Source organism: Lampris incognitus, chromosome 3, assembly GCF_029633865.1.
Source record: "Lampris incognitus isolate fLamInc1 chromosome 3, fLamInc1.hap2, whole genome shotgun sequence".
Lineage (NCBI taxonomy): Eukaryota > Metazoa > Chordata > Actinopteri > Lampriformes > Lampridae > Lampris > Lampris incognitus.
Genome location: NC_079213.1, coordinates 117,633,631 through 117,658,846, shown reverse-complemented (window position 1 = coordinate 117,658,846; position 25,216 = coordinate 117,633,631). Strand labels below are relative to the sequence as shown.

General features: G+C 44.5%; 1 protein-coding gene across 3 annotated transcripts in view; it reads right to left on the bottom strand.

Moving 5' to 3' along the window:
- The window catches only part of dbt (dihydrolipoamide branched chain transacylase E2), a 78,739-nt gene that overhangs the window by 13,180 nt on the left and 40,343 nt on the right, over positions 1-25,216 (bottom strand). For all 3 annotated transcript variants that reach the window (XM_056277529.1, XM_056277530.1, XM_056277531.1), the window contains 5 exons: positions 18,560-18,773; positions 15,644-15,810; positions 13,939-14,016; positions 4,957-5,148; positions 4,412-4,483 (listed from right to left, as the gene is read on the bottom strand). In XM_056277529.1, coding sequence (XP_056133504.1) covers positions 4,412-4,483; positions 4,957-5,148; positions 13,939-14,016; positions 15,644-15,810; positions 18,560-18,773 — 723 coding nt within the window. The remainder of the gene's footprint in view (positions 1-4,411; positions 4,484-4,956; positions 5,149-13,938; positions 14,017-15,643; positions 15,811-18,559; positions 18,774-25,216) is intronic.

The following is a 25,216-nucleotide window of genomic DNA, read 5'->3' as shown; positions in this document are numbered from 1 at the left end:
GGGCTGCAATTAACTTCTATCCTCTGCCCTATTAAGTCAAATCACATGTCCATTCCCTCCTGTACAGACGCTGCATTTGCTTTATGGTTTAACAAAGGGATTAGATCAATCCATAACCTATACATAGAAGACATATTTGCATCTTTTCCTCAATTATCCAAAGTCTATGACTTACCTAAGAACCACTTCTTTCGTTATTTACAGATCAGGAATTTTGTACAAAAGACATATAACTCATTACCAAACAAACCCATAAAATCACATGTCGACAATATCCTGGACTTGAGTTCAGACCATAGAGGATTGACATCCCAGATTTATGAGTTCATTAACAACATCAATCCACATTCCATGGAAAATTTAAAACTAGCCTGGAACTCTGATCTTGGAATAGCTTTAAGAGATGACCAATGGGACTCTATCTTAGATTTGATACACACATCATCTACGTCTGCTAAACATGGCTTAATACAATTAAAAGTTGTACACAGAGTAAATTTTACTAATGCTAGATTGGCAAAGATTTATCCAAACATTGAGCCTTTATGGCCTCGATGTAGAGGCCAGCCGGCAGATTTAATGAGCATGTTTTGGCTGTGTCCGAATCTCTCCACCCTTTGGATAAGAATTTTCAAAGCCTTTAGTGAGATGTTTGAAATCCAATTTGACCCTGACCCAATCTGTGCTCTCTTTAGTTTAACATCACAGCAATCTCGTGCTCTCTTACCAAATAAAGCCCATGTGATCATAGCTTTCACCACATTGCTTGTGAGACGTTTGATCCTCTTAAAATGGAAACAACACACTCCTCCATCCTTTTCTCATTGGGTCAAAGATGTTATGGATTTCTTAAATTTAAAGAAAATTAAATACACACTAAAAGGGTTATCTGGAACCTTTGCTAAGATATGGAGGCCCTTTCTGGGTTTCTATGACTCTCTACAGGAACCCCTTGAAAGAGTAGGGTAGAAGCCATAAATGTCCTATTACAGTAATGAGCACCCCCCCCCCGTTTTTTTTTCTGTTTTTTCTGTTTGTTTTTTTCCCTTTCCCCCTTCATTTTTTCTTCCTTTTGTTTGAATAATTAATACAATTATTTGATTATCTTATGTTTTCCCTTCTTTACCTGAATGCATTCTGTAACCTGTGATCCTAAGTGGGTGGGTTGGTAGTGATGGGAACGGGGTTTTCAATTTGTTAATACATATGATGAATAATACTTTGTATCTGGGGATGAGTAGCTGATTTGACTTTATACATGTTTTGTAATTCTTGTGGGATAAAACATTTGAAAATAAATAAAATATATTTCCAAAAAAAAAACAAAAAAAAAAACATACGGACTCACTTTTCATAATTATTGGAGACTTTAACAGAGCAAAATTAAACCACGAACTACCAGAATACAGACAGCATATTAACTGTCCCACCAAGGAAAATAACACTATGGACCACTGCTACACAATTCTTAAAGATGCATATTTCTGTGCCCCCCGGGCAACTATGGGGCACTCTGACCACTGCTTGGTTCATCTTATTCCAACCTCCAGGCAGAAACTAAAATCTGCAAAGCCTGTGGTGTATACACGTCAATATTGTTGTGTTGTAGTGTTGTTATTCTATGTTAAGTACACTAAGAGAGCCGCGAAACCGCAGTCACATTCCATGTTATGTGCAAACCTATACGGTCAATAAACATAATTCTAATTCTGATTCTGAAAAGAGTGAAGAAGTGGACCAGTGAAGCAAAGCAGGAACTGCAAGACTGCGCTGACTGCACTGATTTGAATATATTTGAAGCTGCAACTGGGAATCTGGATGAACTGACACTGTGACATCTTACATCAACTTTTGTGAAGACGTGTGTGCCTACTGAGACATTCTGCACATACAATAACAAGCCATGGTTCACAGCCAAACTAAGACAACTTTGGCAGGCCAAGCAGGATGCCTACAGTAGTGGGGATAGAGCCCTGTACAGGCAGGCCAGATATTCACTGACAAAGGAGATCAGAGAGGCTAAAAGAAGCTATACTGAAAAGCAGGTTTTCAGCTAATGACCCTATGTTATTGTAGAGGGGTCTGCAAGACATCACAAACAATAGAAGACCCCCATGCTGAGGCAAACAAAGACCTGGGTGACAACCAGAATGTCTTCTATTGCAGGTTTGGGAGGGACAAATTCACACCCCTCACTCACTCCAGCCCAACGACAACAACCCCCATCACACCTCTGGCAATTCCCCTACTCTCCCCCTCTGATACCCAGGCTGCACTCAAGATACGTGTAGAAGATGTTAGCCACTTTTTCCAGACACAGCAGACCAAGAAAGCACCAGGTCCAGAGGATGTCTCCCCATCCTGTCTTAAAGCCTGTGCTGACCAACTGGCCCCGATCTTCACGCAGATCTTCAACACATCCCTGGAGCTGTGTGAAGTCCCCTCTTGCTTCAACGCTCCAACATAATCCTGGTCCCCAAGAAACCCTCCATCACAGAACTAAATGACTACAAGAGCTTGTTGCTCTAACATCTGTGGTCATGAAGTCTTTAAATGACTGGTGTTGATCCACCAGAAGAACAACACAGGACACCTGCTGGACTCCCTGCAGTTTGCCTACCGGGCAAACAGGTCAATGGATGATGCAGTCAACATGGGACTGCACTAGATCCTGCAACACCTTGACAGCCCAGCGATATATGCCAGGATCCTCTTTGTGAACTTCAGCTCGGCATTCAACACAATCATTCCAGAAATCCTCTCCCCCAAACCCTCCTGGCTCACAGTATCCCCCATTATTTGTCAGTGGATCACTAGCTTCCTGACAAGCAGGAAACAACAGGTGAGGCTGGGGGAAGTCACTTGTGGTATATGGACAGTCAGCACTGGTGTGCCCATGGGATGTGTCCTCCCCCCACTGCTCTTCTCCCTCTACACCACTGACTGCACCTCTAAGGACCCAGCTGTTAAACTACTGAAGCTTACAGACAACACTATGGTCATTGGACTCATCCAGGAGGGCCACGAGTCTGCATATCGGCAGGAGGTTGAACAGCTGGTGTTCTGGTGCAGTCAGAACAACTTGGAGCTGAACATGCTCAAGACTGGAGATGACAGTGGACTTTAGGAGACACCCCTTAGCACTGCTCCTCCTCACAATATCCAACAACCCTGTGTCAACGCTTCAGATTTCTGGGAACTACCATTTCCAAAGACCTGAAGTGGGTGACCAAAATGGACTCCATAAGAAAAAAGGCCCAGCAGGGGATGTTCTTTCTGCGGCAGTTGAGGAAATTTGGTCTGCCACAGGAGAAGTTGAGCCAGTTCTACACCGCAGTCACGGAATCTGTCCTGTGCACATCCATCGCGGTCTGGTTCGGAGAAGCAACAAAACAGGATGGGAACAGACTGCAGCGAACAGTAAGGACAGCAGAAAAAAAATCATCCTGAATGAATTGTACACCTCTAGAGCCCGGAAACCGGTTGGACCGAATTAGCACAGACCCCTCACACCCAGGACACAGTCCGTTTGAACTCCTACCCTCTGGCAAGTGCTACAGAGCAATGTGCACCAAAACCACCAGACACAGGAACAGTTTTCCCCCACAAGCCATCTCTCTCATGAACACTTATCAGCATGGTGCAGGAATACACACTTATCACGTAAATATGACACTTTGTAAACAGCCCCCTCTGGTCAAGATGTCTCACCTACATATCCACAATGTGCCCTGCCTCTTTAAACCAGATGTGCAACACACATGTTTGTGCAATACAAATGTACAATTGTAAATACACATATAACTGCTGTATACTGGTTACAAAATACTGCTGTTGTTGCTGTGATTGTAACATAGGTACGTATATAACATAGTAAGTAGTGTGGTGGCTGGTAGGTGAATATATAGTGTATACTTCAGGTATATAAGATAATAGTGTAATATAGTAGGAGTATACAGCACTGGGTATGGGCATGATGGGTTGTGGTATTGGTATATTGTATGGGCAATATTTATGTATATATTATATATGGGCATGATGGGTTGTGGACTTGTGGTATTGGTATATTGTATATATTTATTATATATGGGCATAGGTTGTTGATTATTCAATCACTCATTCACCTGTTGTGCATATATGCTTGTCTCCAATGTGCTGTTTGTTGTTCCATTTATTTCTTTGGATGTGTCTTTGCGTGTGTGTGAGTGATGTATGCAAGTGCTGCTGTGAACCAGAGTCACATTCCTCATGTGCACACGCACACTTGGCCAGTTAAGTTGATTCTGGTTGTGACAGTTTCTGAAGCCACTGTATAGATATATCCCAAAGTGCTGCAGATGTGGCAGGGGTAAATGTAATGGAGGCAAGTGCATGGTGTGTCTCCTGAGGAATGTAGATTTGCTGAACACACCTGGATCTTTCCCAGGGCTCCAATTGCTACTTCAGGGGGAAGAATCACTGGCTTTGCATATGTGCCTCCAATCTGATCAGACCAGAAAAGAACAATTAGTACTTGCATGCCATCAGCAGATATGTAAACAGGGTGCTGGCTGAATTAGCTTGCACATATACCATATACCACTAGAGGACGCTCAAGGAACGTACCATTCAGTGAAGTAAGCTGTAATCGTTTTTATAATCAACTTTTGTGCTTAATGGGAACACAAGACTTACAAGAAGGGTTGTTCCAGAGGACAGTGCCGCAGTACTGCACAGTTCACTTCGTTGCATGGACATGTTCATTATGTTCATTACATTCTAACAGTCTTTGTTATTAAAGACACTCCACATGGGTGATACTATTAACTGTTAACATGCCCAAATTCACGTAAATTCAAGTCAAGCCAAGGTGAAGTTGGAAAACTTTTCTCTGTCTTGATTTCATATTAATAATCCATGATCTGACGTGAAAGGCCAGCAGTCAAGAGAAAGTTACTGGTGAAGTGTCAGACTCACAGAGCCGATGTTGGACAGGGTGAAGGTTCCTCCTGTGAGGTCAGCAGTGCCCAGCTGGCCAGCAGCTCCCAGAGCCTGAAGGCGGTTCAGCTCCTGGGCCACTTCAAACACACTGAGCAGCTGGACATTCTTCACATTGGGAACGAGCAATCCCTGGCTGGTATCCATGGCCAGACCGATGTTGTGAGCTGCCTACACAGAAGAGGAGTGTTCACTGCATCAGGGAAAATTCACATGTCTGGATGTTCACCACATCTGAACCTGTGCACCAGGTTTCATTCTATTAAAAGCATTGCTACCCTTCCATCCCTACCAGCCACCTCAATAGTACCAACCCGCATTCAGATGTCCTGGCCTGTTGAAACATCTAGCTGCCAGGTTAGTTTACCTGAGCTGTCAACATTTTAGTTGACACGGCTACCCTTCCATCTCTAACAGCCACCTCAATAGTACCAACCCTCATTCAGACGTCCTGGTCTGTTGAAACATCTAGCTGCCAGGTTAGTTTACCTGAGCTGTCAACATTTTAGTTGACATGGCTACCCTTCCATCTCTACCAGCCACCTCAATAGCACCAACCCTCAATCAGACGTCCTGGTCTGTTGAAACATCTAGCTGCCAGGTTAGTTTACCTGAGCTGTCAACATTTTAGTTGACATAGCTACCCTTCCATCCCTACCAGCCACCTCAATAGTACCTACCCTCATCTAGACATCCTGGCCTGTTGAAACATCTAGCTGCCAGGTTAGTTTAACTGAGCTGTCAACATTTTAGTTGACATGGCTACCCTTCCATTCCTACCAGCCACCTCAATAGTACCAACCCTCATTCAGACGTCCTGCCCTGTTGAAACATCTAGCTGCCAGGTTGGTTTAACTGAGCTGTCAACATTTTAGTTGACACGGCTACCCTTCCATCCCTACCAGCCACCTCAATAGTACCTACCCTCATTTAGATGTCCTGGCCTGTTGAAACATCTAGCTGCCAGGTTAGTTTACCTGAGCTGTCAACATTTTAGTTGACATGGCTACCCTTCCATCCCTACCAGCCACCTCAATAGTACCAACCCTCATCTAGACATCCTGGCCTGTTGAAACATCTAGCTGAGAGTTAGTTTAACTGAGTTGTGACATTTTAGTTGACATGGCTACCCTTCCATTCCTACCAGCCACCTCAATAGTACCAACCCTCATTTAGACATCCTGGCCTGTTGAAACATCTAGCTGAGAGTTAGTTTAACTGAGCTGTTAACATTTTAGTTGACATGGCTACCCTTCCATCCCTACCAGTCACTTCAACAGTACCAACCCTCATTCAGATGTCCTGGCCTGTTGAAACATCTAGCTGCCAGGTTAGTTTAACTGAGCTGTTAACATTTTAGTTGACATGGCTACCCTTCCATCCCTACCAGCCACCTCAATAGTACCTACCCTCATTTAGATGTCCTGGCCTGTTGAAACATCTAGCTGCCAGGTTAGTTTACCTGAGCTGTCAACATTTTAGTTGACATGGCTACCCTTCCATCCCTACCAGCCACCTCAATAGTACCAACCCTCATCTAGACATCCTGGCCTGTTGAAACATCTAGCTGAGAGTTAGTTTAACTGAGTTGTGACATTTTAGTTGACATGGCTACCCTTCCATTCCTACCAGCCACCTCAATAGTACCAACCCTCATTTAGACATCCTGGCCTGTTGAAACATCTAGCTGAGAGTTAGTTTAACTGAGCTGTTAACATTTTAGTTGACATGGCTACCCTTCCATCCCTACCAGTCACTTCAACAGTACCAACCCTCATTCAGATGTCCTGGCCTGTTGAAACATCTAGCTGCCAGGTTAGTTTAACTGAGCTGTTAACATTTTAGTTGACATGGCTACCCTTCCATCCCTACCAGCCACCTCAATAGTACCAATCCTCATTCAGATGTCCTGGCCTGTTGAAACATCTAGCTGCCAGGTTAGTTTACCTGAGCTGTCAACATTTTAGTTGACATGGCTACCCTTCCATCCCTACCAGCCACCTCAATAGTACCAACCCTCATCTAGACATCCTGGCCTGTTGAAACATCTAGCTGAGAGTTAGTTTAACTGAGTTGTGACATTTTAGTTGACATGGCTACCCTTCCATTCCTACCAGCCACCTCAATAGTACCAACCCTCATTTAGACATCCTGGCCTGTTGAAACATCTAGCTGAGAGTTAGTTTAACTGAGCTGTTAACATTTTAGTTGACATGGCTACCCTTCCATCCCTACCAGTCACTTCAACAGTACCAACCCTCATTCAGATGTCCTGGCCTGTTGAAACATCTAGCTGCCAGGTTAGTTTAACTGAGCTGTTAACATTTTAGTTGACATGGCTACCCTTCCATCCCTACCAGCCACCTCAATAGTACCAATCCTCATTCAGACGTCCTGGCCTGTTGAAACATCTAGCTGCCAGGTTAGTTTAACTGAGCTGTGACATTTTAGTTGACAGTTGATGTTTAAACTTCAGTTTTATGTCCATTGTTATCCAAACCGCTTATCCTGCTGTCAGGGTGGCAGGGATGCTGGAGCCTATCCCAGCAGTCACTGGGCGGCAGATGGGGAGACACCCTGGACAGGCCACCAGACCATCACAGAGCTGACTGTTCCTATTTGTTTTTATTTTAATTATATTTTATGTAAGGCTTAAAAATGTAAAATCTGACATAGGACTTCGACATGGAAAACAGTTGTATTGATCTAGTAAAGTCCGTAACGGTTAACATAGCTGACACACATCAGTTTCAACTCAAATTTAACCAATATTCATTGAAACAAGAGTTTTTTAGTCAATATGAAACTGAACTCTGACTAAATTCAACTATTTAGAGGTTTGTTCAGAAGCAACATAAGCAAACCACCACGTTTCCATTTTGTAAAAAGTTAAAGGTATAGTATACACTCACCGGCCACTTTATTAGGCACACCTGTCCAACTGCTCGATAACGCAAATTTCTAATCAGCCAATCACATGGCAGCAACTCAATGCATTTAGGCATGTAGACATGGTCAAGACGATCTGCTGCAGTTCAAACCGAGCATCAAAATGGGGAAGAAAGGTGATTTAAGTGACTTTGAACGTGGCATGGTTGTTGGTGCCAGACGGGCTGGTCTGAGTATTTCAGAAACTGCTGATCTACTGGGATTTTCACACACAACCATCTCTAGGGTTTTCAGAGAATGGTCCAAAAAAGAGAAAATATCCAGTGAGCGGCAGTTCTGTGGGCGAAAATGCCTTGTTGATGCCAGAGGTCAGAGGAGAATGGCCAGACTGGTTCGAGCTGATAGAAAGGCAACAGTAACTCAAATAACCACTCATTACAACCGAGGTATGCAGAAGAGCATCTCTGAACGCACAACACGTCGAACCTTGAGGCAGATGGGCTACAGCAGCAGAAGACCACACCGGGTGCCACTCCTGTCAGCTAAGAACAGGAAACTGAGGCTACAATTCGCACAGGCTCACCAAAATTGGACAATAGAAGATTGGAAAAACGTTGCCTGGTCTGATGAGTCTCGATTTCTGCTGCAACATTCGGATGGTAGGGTCAGAATTTGGCGTTCAACAACATGAAAGCATGGATCCATCCTGCCTTGAATCAACGGTTCAGGCTAGTGGTGGTGGTGTAATGGTGTGGGGGATATTTTTTTGACACACTTTAGGCCCCTTAGTACCAATTGAGCATCGTGTCAACGCCACAGCCTACCTGAGTATTGTTGCTGACCATGTCCATCCCTTTATGACCACAGTGTTCCCATCTTCTGATGGCTACTTCCAGCAGGATAACGCACCATGTCATAAAGCTCGAATCATCTCAGACTGGTTTCTTGAACATGACAATGAGTTCACTGTACTCAAATGGCCTCCACAGTCACCAGATCTCAATCCAATAGAGCACCTTTGGGATGTGGTGGACCGGGAGATTCGCATCATGGATGTGCAGCCGACAAATCTGCAGCAACTGCGTGATGCTATCATGTCAATATGGACCAAACTCTCTGAGGAATGTTTCCAGTACCTTGTTGAATCTATGCCACGAAGGATTAAGGCAGTTCTGAAGGCAAAAGGGGGTCCAACCCGGTACTAGCAAGGTGTACCTAATAAAGTGGCCAGTGAGTGTATATGCAAGTATCTCTACTTAGTTTATTGGAAAAAAAACCCATACCCATGGGAATTACATAGATATGCTAATCAAAGTGTTGCCCCCCCCCAAAAAAAAATATTACCCACTTTTTTTTTTATTCCCCCCCCCATTTTCTCCCCAGTTGTATCCGGCCAATTACCCCACTCTTCTGAGCCGTCCCGGTCGCTGCTCCACCCCCTCTGCTGACCTAGGAGGGCTGCAGACTACCACATGCCTCCTCCCATACATGTGGAGTCACCAGCCACTTCTTTTCACCTGACAGTGAGGAGTTTCACCAGGGGGACGTAGCACATGGGAGGATCACACTATTCCCTCCAGTTCCCCCTCCCCCCTGAACAAGCAAACCCGACCGACCAGATGAGACGCTAGTGCAGCGACCAGGACACATACCCACATGCGGTTTCCCACCCACAGACACAGCCAATTGTGTCTGTAGGGATGCCCAACCAAGCTGGAGGTAACACGGGGATTCGAACCAGCAGTCCCCATGTTGGTAGGCAACGGAATAGACCACCACGCCACCCGGATGCCCTGACCCACTTATTTTTAGGCTTTAAAAATTGTGAAAGCCCTACAAAACCTGGTATGTTGTGGTCTGAATGAAAACACAACAGCAGGTCCCATGTGGGAATGGACCTTTAGCAGAACATCACATTTTGATTCATCCACACTAAGTTATGTAAATGGCTGCTAATGCTGACATTCCCGTGTGGGATCCACTGTTGTGTTTGGAACTCAGACCACAACATATCACATTTTGTAGGGCTTCAAATTTTTTTCAAGACAAAAAATTATTTCTTTTCAGGAAAAGTAATGCTTTGATTAGTCTATTTATGCAGTTCCGAAGAATGTTTTTATTCAATCATTTAAGAACATCAGCATATGTGTTGGACCTGTCAGCTTCATTCATAATCTGTTCATAATTTTGTTTCCTTCAAATCATTAGATCACAAATATTCTAAAATTAGTAGTGCCAACATATTTATCATAGAAATAATATTACGATTTCAGCATGTTGATTCTATGACCAACAAAATTCTATCAGGATGTTTTCTGATATGAAGCAGGTCAGGGTTAGGGTCAGGGTTTGGGACCAGGGCAGTTTAACACAGCTGAGTTGCCACAATACCGTTAATGTTTTTTTTCCCATAACTTTTGGTAAAGCCCCTGGAAAAAAATAAAAATGTGTACATGATATCAAAAATACTACTTTAAAACCCAACCAAGGGAAAAAAATCATTAACTTATTAAACATGAAGAAAGTCAGCTGATCAGGACTGTATCGGCATGGCCTGATCATGTGACTGACAGCTGGTGGTGTCTTGCTGGCGATATAAACCACCCAATGACATGGTGGTCAGCAAAACTAGTTTGTGCTCTGCTAGCAACGCAGAATCAAATAGGACTGGCATGTTGCTTTGTTGTGTTATAGCTTTCTAGCTCAAAATGTGATAAGTTTGTGTGGCATGGTTACTTGTGTTCTGTAATGTTTAAATATTTACTGTCAAGTTGTTCTGCAGTCAGAGTTGTTCTGCAGAGTCAGAGTTGTTCTGTAGTCAGAGTTGTTCTGTAGAGTCAGAGTTGTTGTTCTGCAAAGTCGTTCTGTAGAGTCAGCGGTGTTGTTCTGCAGAGTCAGAATTGTTCTGCAGAGTTGTTGTTCTGCAGTCACAGTTGTTCTGCAGTCACAGTTGGTCTGTAGAGTCAGAGTTGTTGTTCTGCAGAGTCGTTGTTCTGTAGAGTCAGCAGTGTTGTTCTGCAGAGTCAGAGTTGTTCTGCAGAGTCAGCAGTGTTGTTCTGCAGAGTCAGAGTTGTTCTGTAGAGTCAGCAGTGTTGTTCTGCAGAGTCAGAGTTGTTCTGCAGTCAGTTGTTGTTCTGCAGAGTCAGAATTGTTCTGCAGAGTGGTTGTTCTGCAGTCAGAGTTGTTCTGTAGAGTCGTTGTTGTTCTGCAGTCAGAGTTGTTGTTCTGTAGTCAGAGTTGTTCTGTACAGTCAGAGTTGTTGTTCTGCAGTCAGAGTTGTTGTTCTGTGGTCAGAGTTGTTGTTCTGTGGTCAGAGTTGTTGTTCTGCAGAGTCAGAGTTGTTCTTTGGCCAGACTTGTTGTTCTGCAGAGTCAGAGTTGTTCTGCAAAGTCAGAGTTGTTCTGCAGTCAGAGTTTTTTTTTGCAGTCAGAGTTGTTCTGCAGTCAGAGTTGTTCTGCAGAGTCAGAGTTGTTCTGCAGTCAGTCATCGTTGTTCTGCAGTCAGAGTTGTTCTGCAGTCAGTTGTGTTCTGCAGTCAGAGTTGTCTTTCTGCAGAGTCAGAGTTGTTCTGCAGTCAGAGTTGTTCTGCAGAGTCAGAGTTGTTGTTCTGCAGAGTCGTTGTTCTGTAGAGTCAGCGGTGTTGTTCTGCAGAGTCAGAATTGTTCTCAAGAGTCAGAATTGTTCGGCAGAGTTGTTGTTCTGCAGTCACAGTTGTTCTGCAGTCACAGTTGGTCTGTAGAGTCAGAGTTGTTGTTCTGCAGAGTCGTTGTTCTGTAGAGTCAGCAGTGTTGTTCTGCAGAGTCAGAGTTGTTCTGCAGTCAGTTGTTGTTCTGCAGAGTCAGAATTGTTCTGCAGAGTTGTTGCTCTGCAGTCACAGTTGTTCTGCAGTCAGAGTTGTTGTTCTGCAGTCAGAGTTGTTCTGTAGAGTTGTTGTTGTTCTGCTGTCAGAGTTGTTGTTCTGTAGTCAGAGTTGTTCTGCAGTCAGCGTTGTTCTGCAGAGTCAGAGTTGTTGTTCTGCGGTCAGAGTTGTTCTGTAGAGTCGTTGTTGTTCTGCAGTTAGAGTTGTTGTTCTGCAGTCAGTTGTTGTTCTGCAGTCAGAGTTGTTCTGTACAGTCAGAGTTGTTGTTCTGCAGTCAGAGTTGTTCTGCAGAGTCAGAGTTGTTCTGCAGAGTCAGTCATCGTTGTTCTGCAGTCAGTTTTGTTGTTCTGCAGAGTCAGAGTTTTTCTGCAGAGTCAGCGTTGTTTTGCAGAGTCAGAGTTGTTCTGCAGTCAGAGTTATTATGTTGAGTCAGAGTTGTTGTTCTGCAGAGTCTTTGTTCTGTAGAGTCAGCGGTGTTGTTCTGCAGAGTCAGAGTTGTTCTGCAGTCAGTTGTTGGTCTGCAGAGTCAGAATTGTTCTGCAGAGTTGTTGTTCTGCAGTCACAGTTGTTCTGCAGAGTCAGAAATCTTGTTCTGCAGTCACAGGTGTTCTGTAGAGTTGTTGTTGTTCTGCAGTCAGAGTTGTTGTTCTGTAGTCAGAGTTGTTCTGTACTCAGAGTTGTTCTGCAGAGTTAGAATTGTTCTGCAGTCAGTTGTTGTTCTACAGAGTCGTTGTTGTTCTGCAGTCAGAGTTGTTCTGTAGAGTCAGAGTTGTTGTTCTGCAGTCAGAGTTGTTGTTCTGCAGAGTCAGAGTTGTTCTGCAAAGTCAGTTGTTCTGCAGTCAGAGTTGAATTTCTGTAGAGTCGTTGTTGTTCTGCAGTCAGAGTTGTTCTGCAGAGTCAGATTGTTCTGCAGAGTCAGTCATCGTTGTTCTGCAGTCAGTTGTTGTTGTTCTGCAGAGTCAAATTTTTCTGCAGAGTCAGCGTTGTTCTGCAGAGTCAGAGTTGTTGTTCTGCGGTCAGAGTTGTTCTATAGAGTCGTTGTTGTTCTGCAGTCAGAGTTGTTGTTCTGTAGTCAGAGTTGTTCTGCAATCAGCGTTGTTCTGCAGTTAGAGTTGTTGTTCTGCAGTCAGTTGTTGTTCTTCAGAGTCAGAGTGTTTCTGAAGAGTCAGAGTTGTTCTGCAGATTCAGAGTTTTTCTGCAGTCAGAGTTGTTCTGCAGAGTCAGAGTTGTCCTGCAGCCAGAGTTGTTATGTAGAGTCAGAGTTGTTGTTCTGCGGAGCCGTTGTTCTGTAGAGTCAGCGGTGTTGTTCTGCAGAGTCAGAGTTGTTATGCAGAGTTGTTGTTCTGCAGTCAGAGTTGTTCTGTAGAGTCATTGTTGTTCTGCAGTCAGTTGTTGTTCTGTAGTCAGAGTTGTTCTGCAGTCAGCGTTGTTCTGCATTGAGTTGTTGTTCTGCAGAGTCGTTGTTGTTCTGCAGTCAGAGTTGTTCTGTAGAGTCAGAGTTATTGTTCTGCAGAGTCAGAGTTGTTCTGCAGAGTCAGAGTTGTTCTGTAGTCAGAGGTGTTCTGCAGTCAGAGTTGTTTTTCTGCAGAGTCAGAGTTCTTCTGCAGTCAGAGTTGTTCTGCAGAGTCAGCGTTGTTCTGCAGTCAGAGTTGCCACTAGCAGGTAAATTTATGGGCTTAAGACTTTATTGTTTTGCTTTTTTTTCTCTTCTGCATACATTTGTTCAATTTACTGTGGGATGGTAAATCATGACAGACTTGACTTTACACACGTCCTCAGGAAAATGGGTTCAAGTGGCCACATGGGGGCACTATAAAATATTACCTGTTTTAAAGGCCAGAACTCCCACATCTTTTGTTCAATGGACACCAAACTTTGAAAGAGTATTCTGTGGAAGCATCTGTATAAATATACCAAAAGACCATAAATGTCTGCCATGCAGCATTAGTGTATTGACCCATACTTTGTACCAGCTTTGTCCAAAAATAACAATCAGAGCTGTGAGCCAATGAATTTCAGATTGGGCATGATTTTATCACACTAATGGCCATAACCCATTGACCATCTATCACTTTCAAAATATTCAAGGCATGTTTATCCAATAGTTAAAAAGTACCTGTTGCCCTCAGTGGGCTAAAATCCCCATGTTGCCACTTGCAGATATATTTACTGCAAATGTTACTGTCATCACCATCATCATCATCATATTAATACCTTGTAGGTAATGTTTTGGCAGCCTTCATCCACCGAAGCGTTGAGGATTGGAAATTGGATGAGGCCAAGGGAGGCAGCCTGCACCAATCAGAAAAAATGTCATTATTGTATCTTTACTACAAGATCACCATACTATCTACTACTACTTTCAGTTGCTTCCGTTAGGGGTCACCACAGCGGATCATCTGTTTCCATCTCTTCCTGTCCTCTGCATCTTCCTCTGTCACACCAGCCACCTGCATGTCCTCTCTCACCATATCCATAAACCTCCTCTTTGGCCTTCCTCTTTTCCTCTTCTCTGGCAGCTCCATATTCAGCATCCTTCTCCCAATATACCCAGCATCTCTCCTCCACACATGTCGAAACCACCTCAATCTTGTCTCTCTTGCTTCATCTCCAAACCATCCAACCTGAGCTGTCCCGCTAATATACTTGTTCCTAATCCTGTCCTTCATCACTCCCAATGAAAATCTTATCATCTTCAACTCTGCCACCTCCAGCTCCACCTCCTGTCTTTTCATCAGCAGCACTGTCTCCAAACCATACAACATAGCTGGTCTCACAACCATCTTGTAAACCTTCCCTTTAACTCTTGCTGGTACACTTCTGTCGCAAATCACTCCTGACACTCTTCTCCACCCACTCCACCCTGCCTGCACTCTCTTCTTCACCTCTCTTCTGCACTCCCCGTTACTTTGGACAGTTGACCCCAAGTATTTAAACTCAAATGCCTTCGTCACCTCTACTCCTTGCATCCTCACCATTCCACTGTCCTCCCTCCCATTCACACATATGTATTCTGTCTTGCTCCTACTGACTTTCATTCAAGTCAATGTAATGTAACGTCATGTTATTTGTATAGCCCAACATCACAAATTACAAATGTGCCTCAGCGACACAACATGCTGTCCTTAGACTCTCGCATCGGATAAGGAACAACTCCCTAAACATCCTTTAACAGGGAGAAAAAAAATAGGAAGAACCCTCAGGGAGAGCAACAGAGGAGGGATCTCTCTCCAAAGATGAACAACGTGCAATAATGTTGTGTTTAAATAATTTACACAATAAAACATTGAAAGAAGATTGCAAACAAGAAAGGGCCTGAGATCCTTGATGTAATCCTATCTCCACCTTGAACTCACCTGTCATTCCAACCACACACCTCGCCACTGTCACACTGGCCTCATACATATCCTGCACCACTCCTACATACTTCTCTGCAACTCCCGACTTCCTCGTACAATACCACACCTCCTCTCTCGGTACCCTGTCGTATGCTTTCTCTAAATCCACAAAGACACAATGTAACTCCTTCTGACCTTCTCTATACTTCTCCATCAACATTTTCAAAGAAAACATCACATCTGTGGTGCTCTTTTGTGGCATGAAACCATACTGCTGCTGCTGCTGATCATCACCTCTCCTCTTAACCTAGCTTCTATTACTCTTTCCCATATCTTCATGCTGTGGCTGCTCAACTTTATACTTCTGTAGCTGCTACAGTTCTGCACATCACCCGTGTTCTTGAAAATGCTTCTTCTTCACTCCTCAGGCATCCTCTCACTATCCAAGATTGTGTTAAACAATCTAGTTGAAAATATGATCACCATATATCAAGTCAAAATATTTTACCAATCAATAACATCAACAAAAGTCAACTTTTTCAGAATACTTCTGACTTTAGGCCAAGGGCGGTAAGTGGTACCTTAATGAAAAAGGGCATGTAGCTGAGTTTAACACCACGAGCCTCAGTCACATGTTTCAGCTCTGCTCGCAGCGCCACCAGGCGACTGAGGTCCACCTCATCACAGTAACCAAAGTGAGGAATCTTCAAGGCTGCTGTCATTGTCTTTACCATGGCTTTATGGAAGCCTGGGCAGAAAAATAAGCATAATGTGCAGTTGATCACACTTCTTGAGTTCAGATTTATTGTCCTCCCATAATAACAGACTTAAAGGAAAATTGCTTTTTTTTTCTTTTTTTTTTTTTACACAAGCCCTATTTGCCACTGTCAGGAGTCAAATAGAGCAATGGGTAGCAGTTTTTAAAACAATGCATTACTGAACATTCTATCATCAGCTGACTGCTCTGACCTGAGCTGTAATATAATCCTTCAGAGCGATATCTGATTGTTAAACAACGTTCACTAAGAGACCACAGACAGGTCAATCACGTCATATGGACACACCGTTGTGTCCATATGAAGTGATTCACCTGTCTGTGACTTTCTTACCTCAATTTTTGAGAATGCATAAAGACATCTGGACATGACAGATAGGTTTCATCATCATCTAAGTGACCTCTTCAGTCTCACCTGACTGCAGGTATCCCCACCCTTACAAACAATAGTGTCTCACCTGACTGCAGGTACCCCCACCCTTATAAACAATAGTGTCCCACCCGACTGCAGGTACCCCCACCCTTATAAACAATACAGTGTCCCACCCAACTGCAGGTATCCCCACCCTTATAAACAATACAGTATCTCACCTGACTGCAGGTGTCCCCACCCTTATAAACAATACAGTGTCTCACCTGACTGCAGGTATCCCCACCCTTATAAACAATACAGTGTCTCACCTGACTGCAGGTGTCCCCACCCTTATAAACAATACAGTGTCTCACCTGACTGCAGGTATCCCCACCCTTATAAACAATACAGTGTCTCATCTGACTGCAGGTACCCTACCCTTATAAACAATACAGTGTCTCACCTGACTGCAGGTACCCCCACCCTTATAAACAATACAGTGTCTCACCTGACTGTAGATATCCCACCCTTATAAACAATAGTGTCTCACCTGACTGTAGATATCCCACCCTTATAAACAATACAGTGTCTCACCCGACTGCAGGTATGCAGGTATCCCCACCCTTATAAACAATACAGTGTCTCACCTGACTGTAGATATCCCACCCTTATAAACAATAGTGTCTCACCTGACTGCAGGTACCCCACCCTTATAAACAATACAGTGTCCCACCTGACTGCAGGTGTCCCCACCCTTATAAACAACAGTGTCCCACCTGACTGCAGGTATCCCCACCCTTATAAACAATACAGTGTCTCACCTGACTGCAGGTATCCCACCCTTATAAACAATATAGTGGCATAATGACCCAAACCAACGACCAGTTTCATATGCATATATGGGCGTGACCATTAACTAGACTAGCTTGGTCTAGTCAGAAAGGCAAAAACTGATGAAGCCCCTTGGATTAGAGGCGAAACGTCTTCACGGATATATACCAAGTCCAGTTGCACTCGATTCAATTCCTTTGGAGGACCATTAACTAGAGTTACAATGGCCATGTGTACTATTCACAGAGTGGGGAATAGTTGCAATCACAGCATTGTAAGATGGTGACAGATGTACTCTTACCCCCCACCCCAGTTTAGGGATAGTCGTTCCCTCTTCACATAGATGGCCTCTTTAACTCCCCGTTCAAACCAGCGTTCCTCCATATCAAGTTTCTGAAACTCCAGCCACATTCTGAATGTGGCAGGAGCAGTTGAGATGTATATTTTCCAAACACCATGTCTCAGTTGCTTTCAAACCCCAAAACACGCTGCACCAGAAGTTGGTCCACCCCAAAGACCAGGTCCCCCGGCACAAACAGAGCAATATAGTGTAGCTGTTAAGTGCCAGGAGGATTGTCATGACTTGTACATTTAGGAAACGAAACAGACGCTGGCCAAGAGGATGGCACAACACAGGAGAGCTAACACGTCAGGCCAGGACTCCACAGTCTACACCATCTACAGGCCAGGACTCCAAAGTCCACTATCTATAGACCAGTGGTCACTCTTTCAAGGATGAGGATGTGCACATCCTGGATAGGGAGAAATGTTGGTTTGAACGCGGAGTCAAACAGGTCATCTATGTGAAGCGGTAACGACCATCCCTGAAGCGAGGGGGCGGGGGGCGAAGAGTACATCTGTCACCATCTTACAGTGCTGTAATTGGAACTATTCCCCAATCCTCTTTGAATAGTGCACATGGCAATTGTAAGTCTAGTTAATGGTCATGGCAATTTGCATATGAAACTGGTCGTTGGTTTGGGTCATTATGCCACTGTATTGTTTATAAGGGTGGGATACCTGCAGTCAGGTGAGACACTATTGTTTATAAGGGTGGGGACACCTGCAGTCAGCTGAGACTGATGAGGTCACTTAGATGATAATGAAATGTATCTGTCAATAAACGTTGTGTCCACATGAACTGATTCAACCTTCTGTGATTTTCTTACCTGGATTATTGAACATGCATCAAGACAAGCTGTGTTCTTTTTAGCAAAGATTTCCTTGCAGTCATCACTGAATATTTACCCGCAGACTATATCCAGAGAGCATATCCATATCCTATTGCCTTGCTCAGAGGTACAGGCAGGAGTATTAACCCTAACATGCATATGTTTTTGAGGGTGGGAAGAAACCAGAGCACCCGGAGAAGACCCATGCAGACATGGGGAGAACATGCAAACTCCACACAGAAAGGACCTGGGATGGCCTGGGGGTCGAACCCAAGACCTTCTTGCTGTGAGGCAACAGCGCTAACCACTGGACCACCGTGCTGTCCAATGAGAATATTCATATATATGATATAATGAAACCCTGTACCTTTCAAAGGTTCAGTAACATCCTTGCCAGTAAAAGTAGGTTTAGGAGCAGCTGGTGGCTTTTCCTTCGGCTTGGGAGCAGCTGCCGGAGGCTGGATCTCCTGGAATGGTGCAGGGGGCAAGATGGCGCCTGTTTGCTTGGCCAGAAAATTGAGGATGTCCTCCTTGAGAATTCTCCCATCTTTCCCAGTTCCTACCACTTCACTGAGTTTGATCTGGACCAGTTCATACAGCAGTGAGAAAAGGGGATTTGAATTAAACTCATGTGAAAAGAAAGAAAAGCCTTTGTCTAACATCAGTGTTACGTATGTAGGTATGTACAATATGATGCTATTCATCTGACAGTTTTCCATAAGTCAGAGTAGAGCAGGAAAGGCTTCACCATACAGTGTCCAGTTGGGAGACATTCTGCTTCATTGTTATGTGAGTACATACTAACTGAGCATGACATATTCACTATACTAGTTGTTATCTGAGTATGCGGTGTCCAGTACATACAGTGGTGCTTGAAAGTTTGTGAACCCTTAAGAATTTCCTATATTTCTACATAAATATGACCTAAAACATCATCAGATTTTTACACCAGTCCTAAAAGTAGATAAAGAGAATCTAATTAAACAAATGAGACAAAAATATTACACTTGGTCATTTATTTATTGAGGAAAATGATCCAGTATTACATACCTGTGAGTGGCAAAAGTATGTGAACCTCTAGGATTAGCAGTTAATTTGAAGGTGAAATTAAGAGTCAGGTGTTTTCAATCAATGGGATGACAATCAGGTGTGAGGGGACGCCCTGTTTTATTTAAAGAACAGGGATCTATCAAAGTCTGATCTTCACAGCACATGTTTGTGGAAGTGTATCAAGGCAAGAACAAAGGAGATCTCTGAGGACCTCAGAAAAAGCGTTGTTGATGCTCATCAGGCTGGAAAAGGTTACAAAACCATCTTTACAGAGTTTGGACTCCACCAATCCACAGTCAGACAGATTGTGTACAAATGGAGGAAATTCAAGACCATTGTTACCCTCCCCAGGAGTGGTCGACCATCAAAAGATCACTCCAAGAGCAAGGCGTGTAATAGTCGGTCAGGTCACAAAGGAAACCAGGGTAACTTCTAAGCAACTAATGGCCTCTCTCACATTGGCTAATGTTAATGTTCATGAGTCCACCACCAGGAGAACATTGAACAACAATGGTGTACATGTCAGGGTTGCAAGGAGAAAGCCACTGCTCTCCGAAAAGAACGTTGCTGCCCATCTGCAGTTTGCTAAAGATCATGCGAACAAGCCAGAAGGCTATTGGAAAAATGTTCTGTGGACAGATGAGACCAAAATAGAACTTTCTGGTTTAAATGAGATGTGTTATGTTTGGAGGAAGGAAAACACTGTGTAACACCCGTCCCATGTAGCTATATAAAAATCTGATATGTGTAGTAGTACTGTGGGCGGGGCCTGGGTACGGTTTCAAAATAAATGGCGCTATTACCCGTATGCTCAAACTATTTTAATGCTACCCTATTTTAAAATAAAATAACTGGCAGTGCCTCCAAATAAATGTATGATATATAATAAAGATATATCACTTAGATTTTGGTTTTGTATCTTGTCCAAATTGTATCTATCCTTTTAACAGTTATTAAACATGAATTACCTATGAGCTATGACACAACAAGGTTTCTTTAAATGTAATGCCAAATTATGGTAGGCTATTTATTTATATAAAACAGAATTTCTCAAAATCACATCATGAATAAAGACAAATAGGACTAAATCCCAAATATGAATAAACACAAAATATGAATAAACACATCAATCATAGGCCCACACTCTCTCACTCACACACACACACACACACACACACACACATATACACTCACTCGGCAACCTATGGTCACCCCACTTGTAAACCAAACCCCCGTTGCAGGCCTGATTTGTGGCTTGGGAGCATAGAGGCCTAGAAACTGTAGCGGCCGCTTCACTTGGTCACACAAGCAAAATAAAAAGCACGTGGTCAGTACTCACAGATCCAGGCAACATTTAGAGGGGGAAAGACGAGGGGAAACTGGGTGATGGCCGCTCGGCAGAGGGCAGAAAAAACAGCAGCAAAGGAAGAAACAGGAGCGACAGTCAAATAGCACTCCAACAGAAAACAGTTCTCCAAAGTGGTCCAACGGAGCTGTTCTCTCTTACAGTCACAAACCATCCATCTGCTCTTGCAGATCACAAAAATCCAAACCCTTTGGATAACTGTTTGTCAACCACTAAGTTAGGAACACATTTTGCTCTCGAACAATCTGCATTGTTCACTTGACGGTGACCACTTGCTTTCCGCCGTTCTCCAATGCACAGGACCTAATAGCTTACAACCAAGCCCTACCCCTCTACCTGAGAATGGAATTTGGATTGGCTATCATTTCAGAACATGCCAATTAAAACAAACGAAAACATTGATTGACAATGCGACTAATCAAGTTAGGCTGTTAGACTGACTACACGTGCTTGGTCCTGTACATGTTAAGCAAACTATGTTCATTTGCATAAACTCTAACCTTTTGACTGTAAAGATGACTTTTCTATTTTATCCTTCCATATATATTTTTAACATATTTAAACATTATGAACTTCATTTTTAAAACTATTTATATCCTAAATGAATTTTAACCAAATGTCTAAATGCATTTTAGCCAGGGCTACAACTGTATTCCAGCATAAGTACCTTATCCCATCTGTGAAACATGGTGGTGGTAGTATCATGTTTTGCTGCATCTGGGCCAGGACGGCTTGCCATCATTGATGGAACAATGAATTGTGAATTATTCTAGCGAATTCTTAAGGAAAATGTCAGGACATCTGTCCATGAACTGAATCTCAAGAGAACGTGGGTCATTCAACAAGACAACGACCCTAAGCCCACAAGCCGTTCAACCAAAGAATAGTTAAAGAAGAATAAAGTTAATGTTTTGGAATGGCCAAGTCAAAGTTCTGACCTTAATCCAATCAAAATGTTGTGGAAGGACCTGAAGTGAGCAGTTCATATGAGGAAACCCACCGACATCCCAGAGTTGAAGCTGTTCTGTACGGAGGAATGGGCTAAAATTCCTCCAAGCCGATGTGCAGGATTGATCAACAGTTACCAGCAACGTTTAGTTGCAGTTATTGCTGCACGGGGAGGGGGGGGGGGTCACACCAGATACTGAAAGCAAAGGTTCACATACTTTTGCCACTCACAGGTATGTAATATTGGATCATTTTCCTCAACAAATAAATGACCAAGTATAATATTTTTGTCTTATTTGTTAATTGGGTTCTCTTTATTTGCTTTTAGGACTTGTGTGAAAATCTGATGATGTTTTAGGTCATATTTACGCAGATAGAAAATTCTAAAGAGTTCACAAAGTTTCAAGCACCACTGTATTAAGTTAGCATGAAGTATTCACTATACTAGTTGTGGTTCCCAACACATATCTAGCTGAACTGAAGCTGCATGGTGATTTGATAGCAGAGGGCCACATCCTGAGTGGACAGGGACACCAGCTCAGACACCATCATGATTAGAAGATTCACATTCCAAGATGTTGTAGCGCACATTTCTTTGTTCAAGTAAGAAACAACTCTTACAGTGTTGCACTAACACTATGTGCTTCCATGCCTACCACCACAGCCTTGAAAACACAGCAGTTTTTCATATCCATTTGGGCTTTTTTTCCACACTTGCCACTATGAAAGGAACACTGAAGAGACAGAGATACTTTATTGATTCCCGCAGGGAAATTACTCTCTGCATTTAACCCATCCTAGCTGTGTAGCGAGGAGCACTGGGCAGCCGCCGTGCAGCACCCGGGGAGCTGCATAACTATTAAAGAGACCAGCCAACATTTCTCAAATATGGCTTTAGTGGAGCTTTTGCATCTCATTCAGGAGAGCTTGTATCGCATGTGTAACTGCTACAAGGCCCGTAACTTAAAGCATGTACTGTGCTGAACCTGCCAGCAGCATTTCTAACTCACATTATTTTCCTGTAACTTAAAACACGTACCCCTCCGAGAATTGCCACCTTAACGTGGTGGAGGGGTTTGTGTCACCCGGTGATCCTGGGAGCTGTGTTGTCGGGCGCAATAGCCCCTGGTAGGGTCTCCCAAGGCAAATTGGTCCCGGGGAGGGGCCAGACTAAGAGCAATTCCCAAAAAAACCCGATGAAATTACACCAGCAGAGTTACAGCACCTCGCCCCGAAAAGGGAAACCGGGACCCCCTCCTGGAGCCAGACCTGGGAAGGTGGCTTGCTGGCAAGCGTCTGGTGGCCGGGCTTTGGCCCATAGGGCCCGGTTGGGCCCAGCCCGAAAAAACATCATAGAGCCACCACCCCGCGGACACACCACATGCAGGGATGAGCATTGGGGTAGGGTATAATGCAGGCCGTCCAGCCGTCAAAGGCAGGGACCGGGGCGTGCCGACTTCTGGCATCGCAGATTGGTCATCGGGACATGGAATGTCACCTCTCTGGCTGGGAAGGAGCCTGAGCTGGTGCGGGAGGTGGAGCGGTACCAACTAGAGATAATTGGGCTCACCTCCACACATAGCATGGGCTCTGGTACCAAACTCCTGGAGAGGGGCTGGACTCATTATTTTTCCAGAGTTGGCCAAGGTGACAGGCGCCGGGCAGGTGCGGGGATACTCACAAGTCCCTGGTTGAGTGCCGCTGTGTTGGACTTCTCCCCAGGGAATGAGAGGGTCGCCTCTATACGACTGCGAGTCGCTGGGGGGAAGGCTCTGACTGTTGTGTGTGCTTATGTACCGAATAGCAGTTTGGAGTATCCGGCCTTCTTGGAGTCTCTGGGTGGTGTCCTGGATAGGGCTCCGCCTTGGGACTCCATAGTTCTGCTGGGGGATTTCAACGCACACGTGGGCAACAATGGAGAAACCTGGAGGGGCATGATTGGGAGGAACGGCCTCCCCAATCTGAACTGGAGCAGTGCCTTGTTATTGGACTTCTGTGCGAGTCATGGATTGGTCATAACAAACACCATGTTCGAACATAAGGCAGCTCATAAGTGTACTTGGTACCAGAACACCTTAGGCCGAATATCGATGATAGACTTTGTGGTTGTGTCATCAGATCTGTGGCCGTATGTTTTGGACACTCAGGTGAAGAGAGGAGCAGAGCTGGTCCTGAGTTGGATCAGATGGCGGGGAAGGCTACCAGACAGACCTGGCAAACCCAAACGTGTAGTGAGGGTGAACTAGGAACATCTGGTGGAGGCCCCTGTCCATGAGGTCTTCAACTACCACCTCCGGAAGAAGTTCTCATGTATCCCGAGGGAGGCTGGGGACATGGAGTCTGAGTGGGCCATGTTCAAAGCCTCTATTGTAGATGCGGCAGGCAGGAGCTGTGGTCATAAGGTTATCAGTGCCTGTTGAGGCGGCAACCCAAGAACCTGCCGGTGGACACCGGTGGTGAGGGAAGCCGTCAGGCTGAAGAAGGAGGCCTTTCGGACTTGGTTGGCCCAGGGGTCTCCTGAAGCAGCAGACAGGTACCGGGAGGCCAGAAGGGCTGCCGCTTCGGCGGTTGCAAAAGCAAAAACTCAGGTGTGGGAGGAGTTCAGCGAGGCTATGGAGGAGGACGTTTGGTTGGCCTCAAGGAAGTTCTGGCAAACCATCCGGCGACTAAGGAAGGGGAAGCAGGGCTTGACTCAGGCTGTGTTCAACCGGGGAGGGGAACTGTTGACCTGGACTGGGGATGTTGTTGAGCGGTGGAAAGAACACTTTGAGGAGCTCCTGAACCCAGCTAACACATCCTCAGTGGAGGAGGTAGAGTCTGAAGACTCAGGGGAAGCCCCACCCATATCCCTGGCAGAGGTGTGTGAGGTAGTTAAATAGCTCCTTGGTGGCAAGGCACTGGGTGTGGATGAGATTCACCCTGAGATGCTGAAGGCTATGGACATTGTTGGGCTGTCTTGGTTGACACGCCTCTTCAGTGTCACATGGAGGTTGGGGACAGTACCTGTGGAGTGGCAGACTGGGGTGGTGGTTCCTATATTAAAAAAGGGGGACCGGAGGGTGTGCTCCAATTATCGGGGCATCACATTGCTCAGCCTCCCTGGGAAAGTCTACTCTAGGGTGCTGGAAAGGAGGCTCGGGCCGATTGTCGAACCTCAGATCCAGGAGGAACAACACGGATTCCGTCCTGGCTGTGGAACAACAGACCAACTCTTTAACCTTGCGGAAGTGCTGAGGGGGGCATGGGAGTTTGTCCAGCCAGTCTACATGTGTTTTGTGGACTTGGAGAAGGCTTATGACTGTGTACCACAGGACATTCATTTTTACCACCGGTAAAAATGAACTCACATGAACGGTATTTTTTTTTTTGACAAAAAAAAAAGAAAGAAAAAGACGCTGCCTGAGCGTTGTTGTTCGCCATTGTTAAGGATTTCTTGTGAATGCTCAGGAAACTCAGACAGCAACATGATTGACAAGAGGTAGGGACAGCCCCTCAATCTATCAGGGCGGAGAGGCCAGAGAGAGGCCCTGATTGGTGAAAGCTTACGGGAGCGGTAGCATTTTCAGATTCCTGAATACAGAGGCAGGGGATAACACTGAGATCCCGATTTATTCTCAGACCATTTATATTACTGATAGCTGAAGGGGTATTATGGCATTT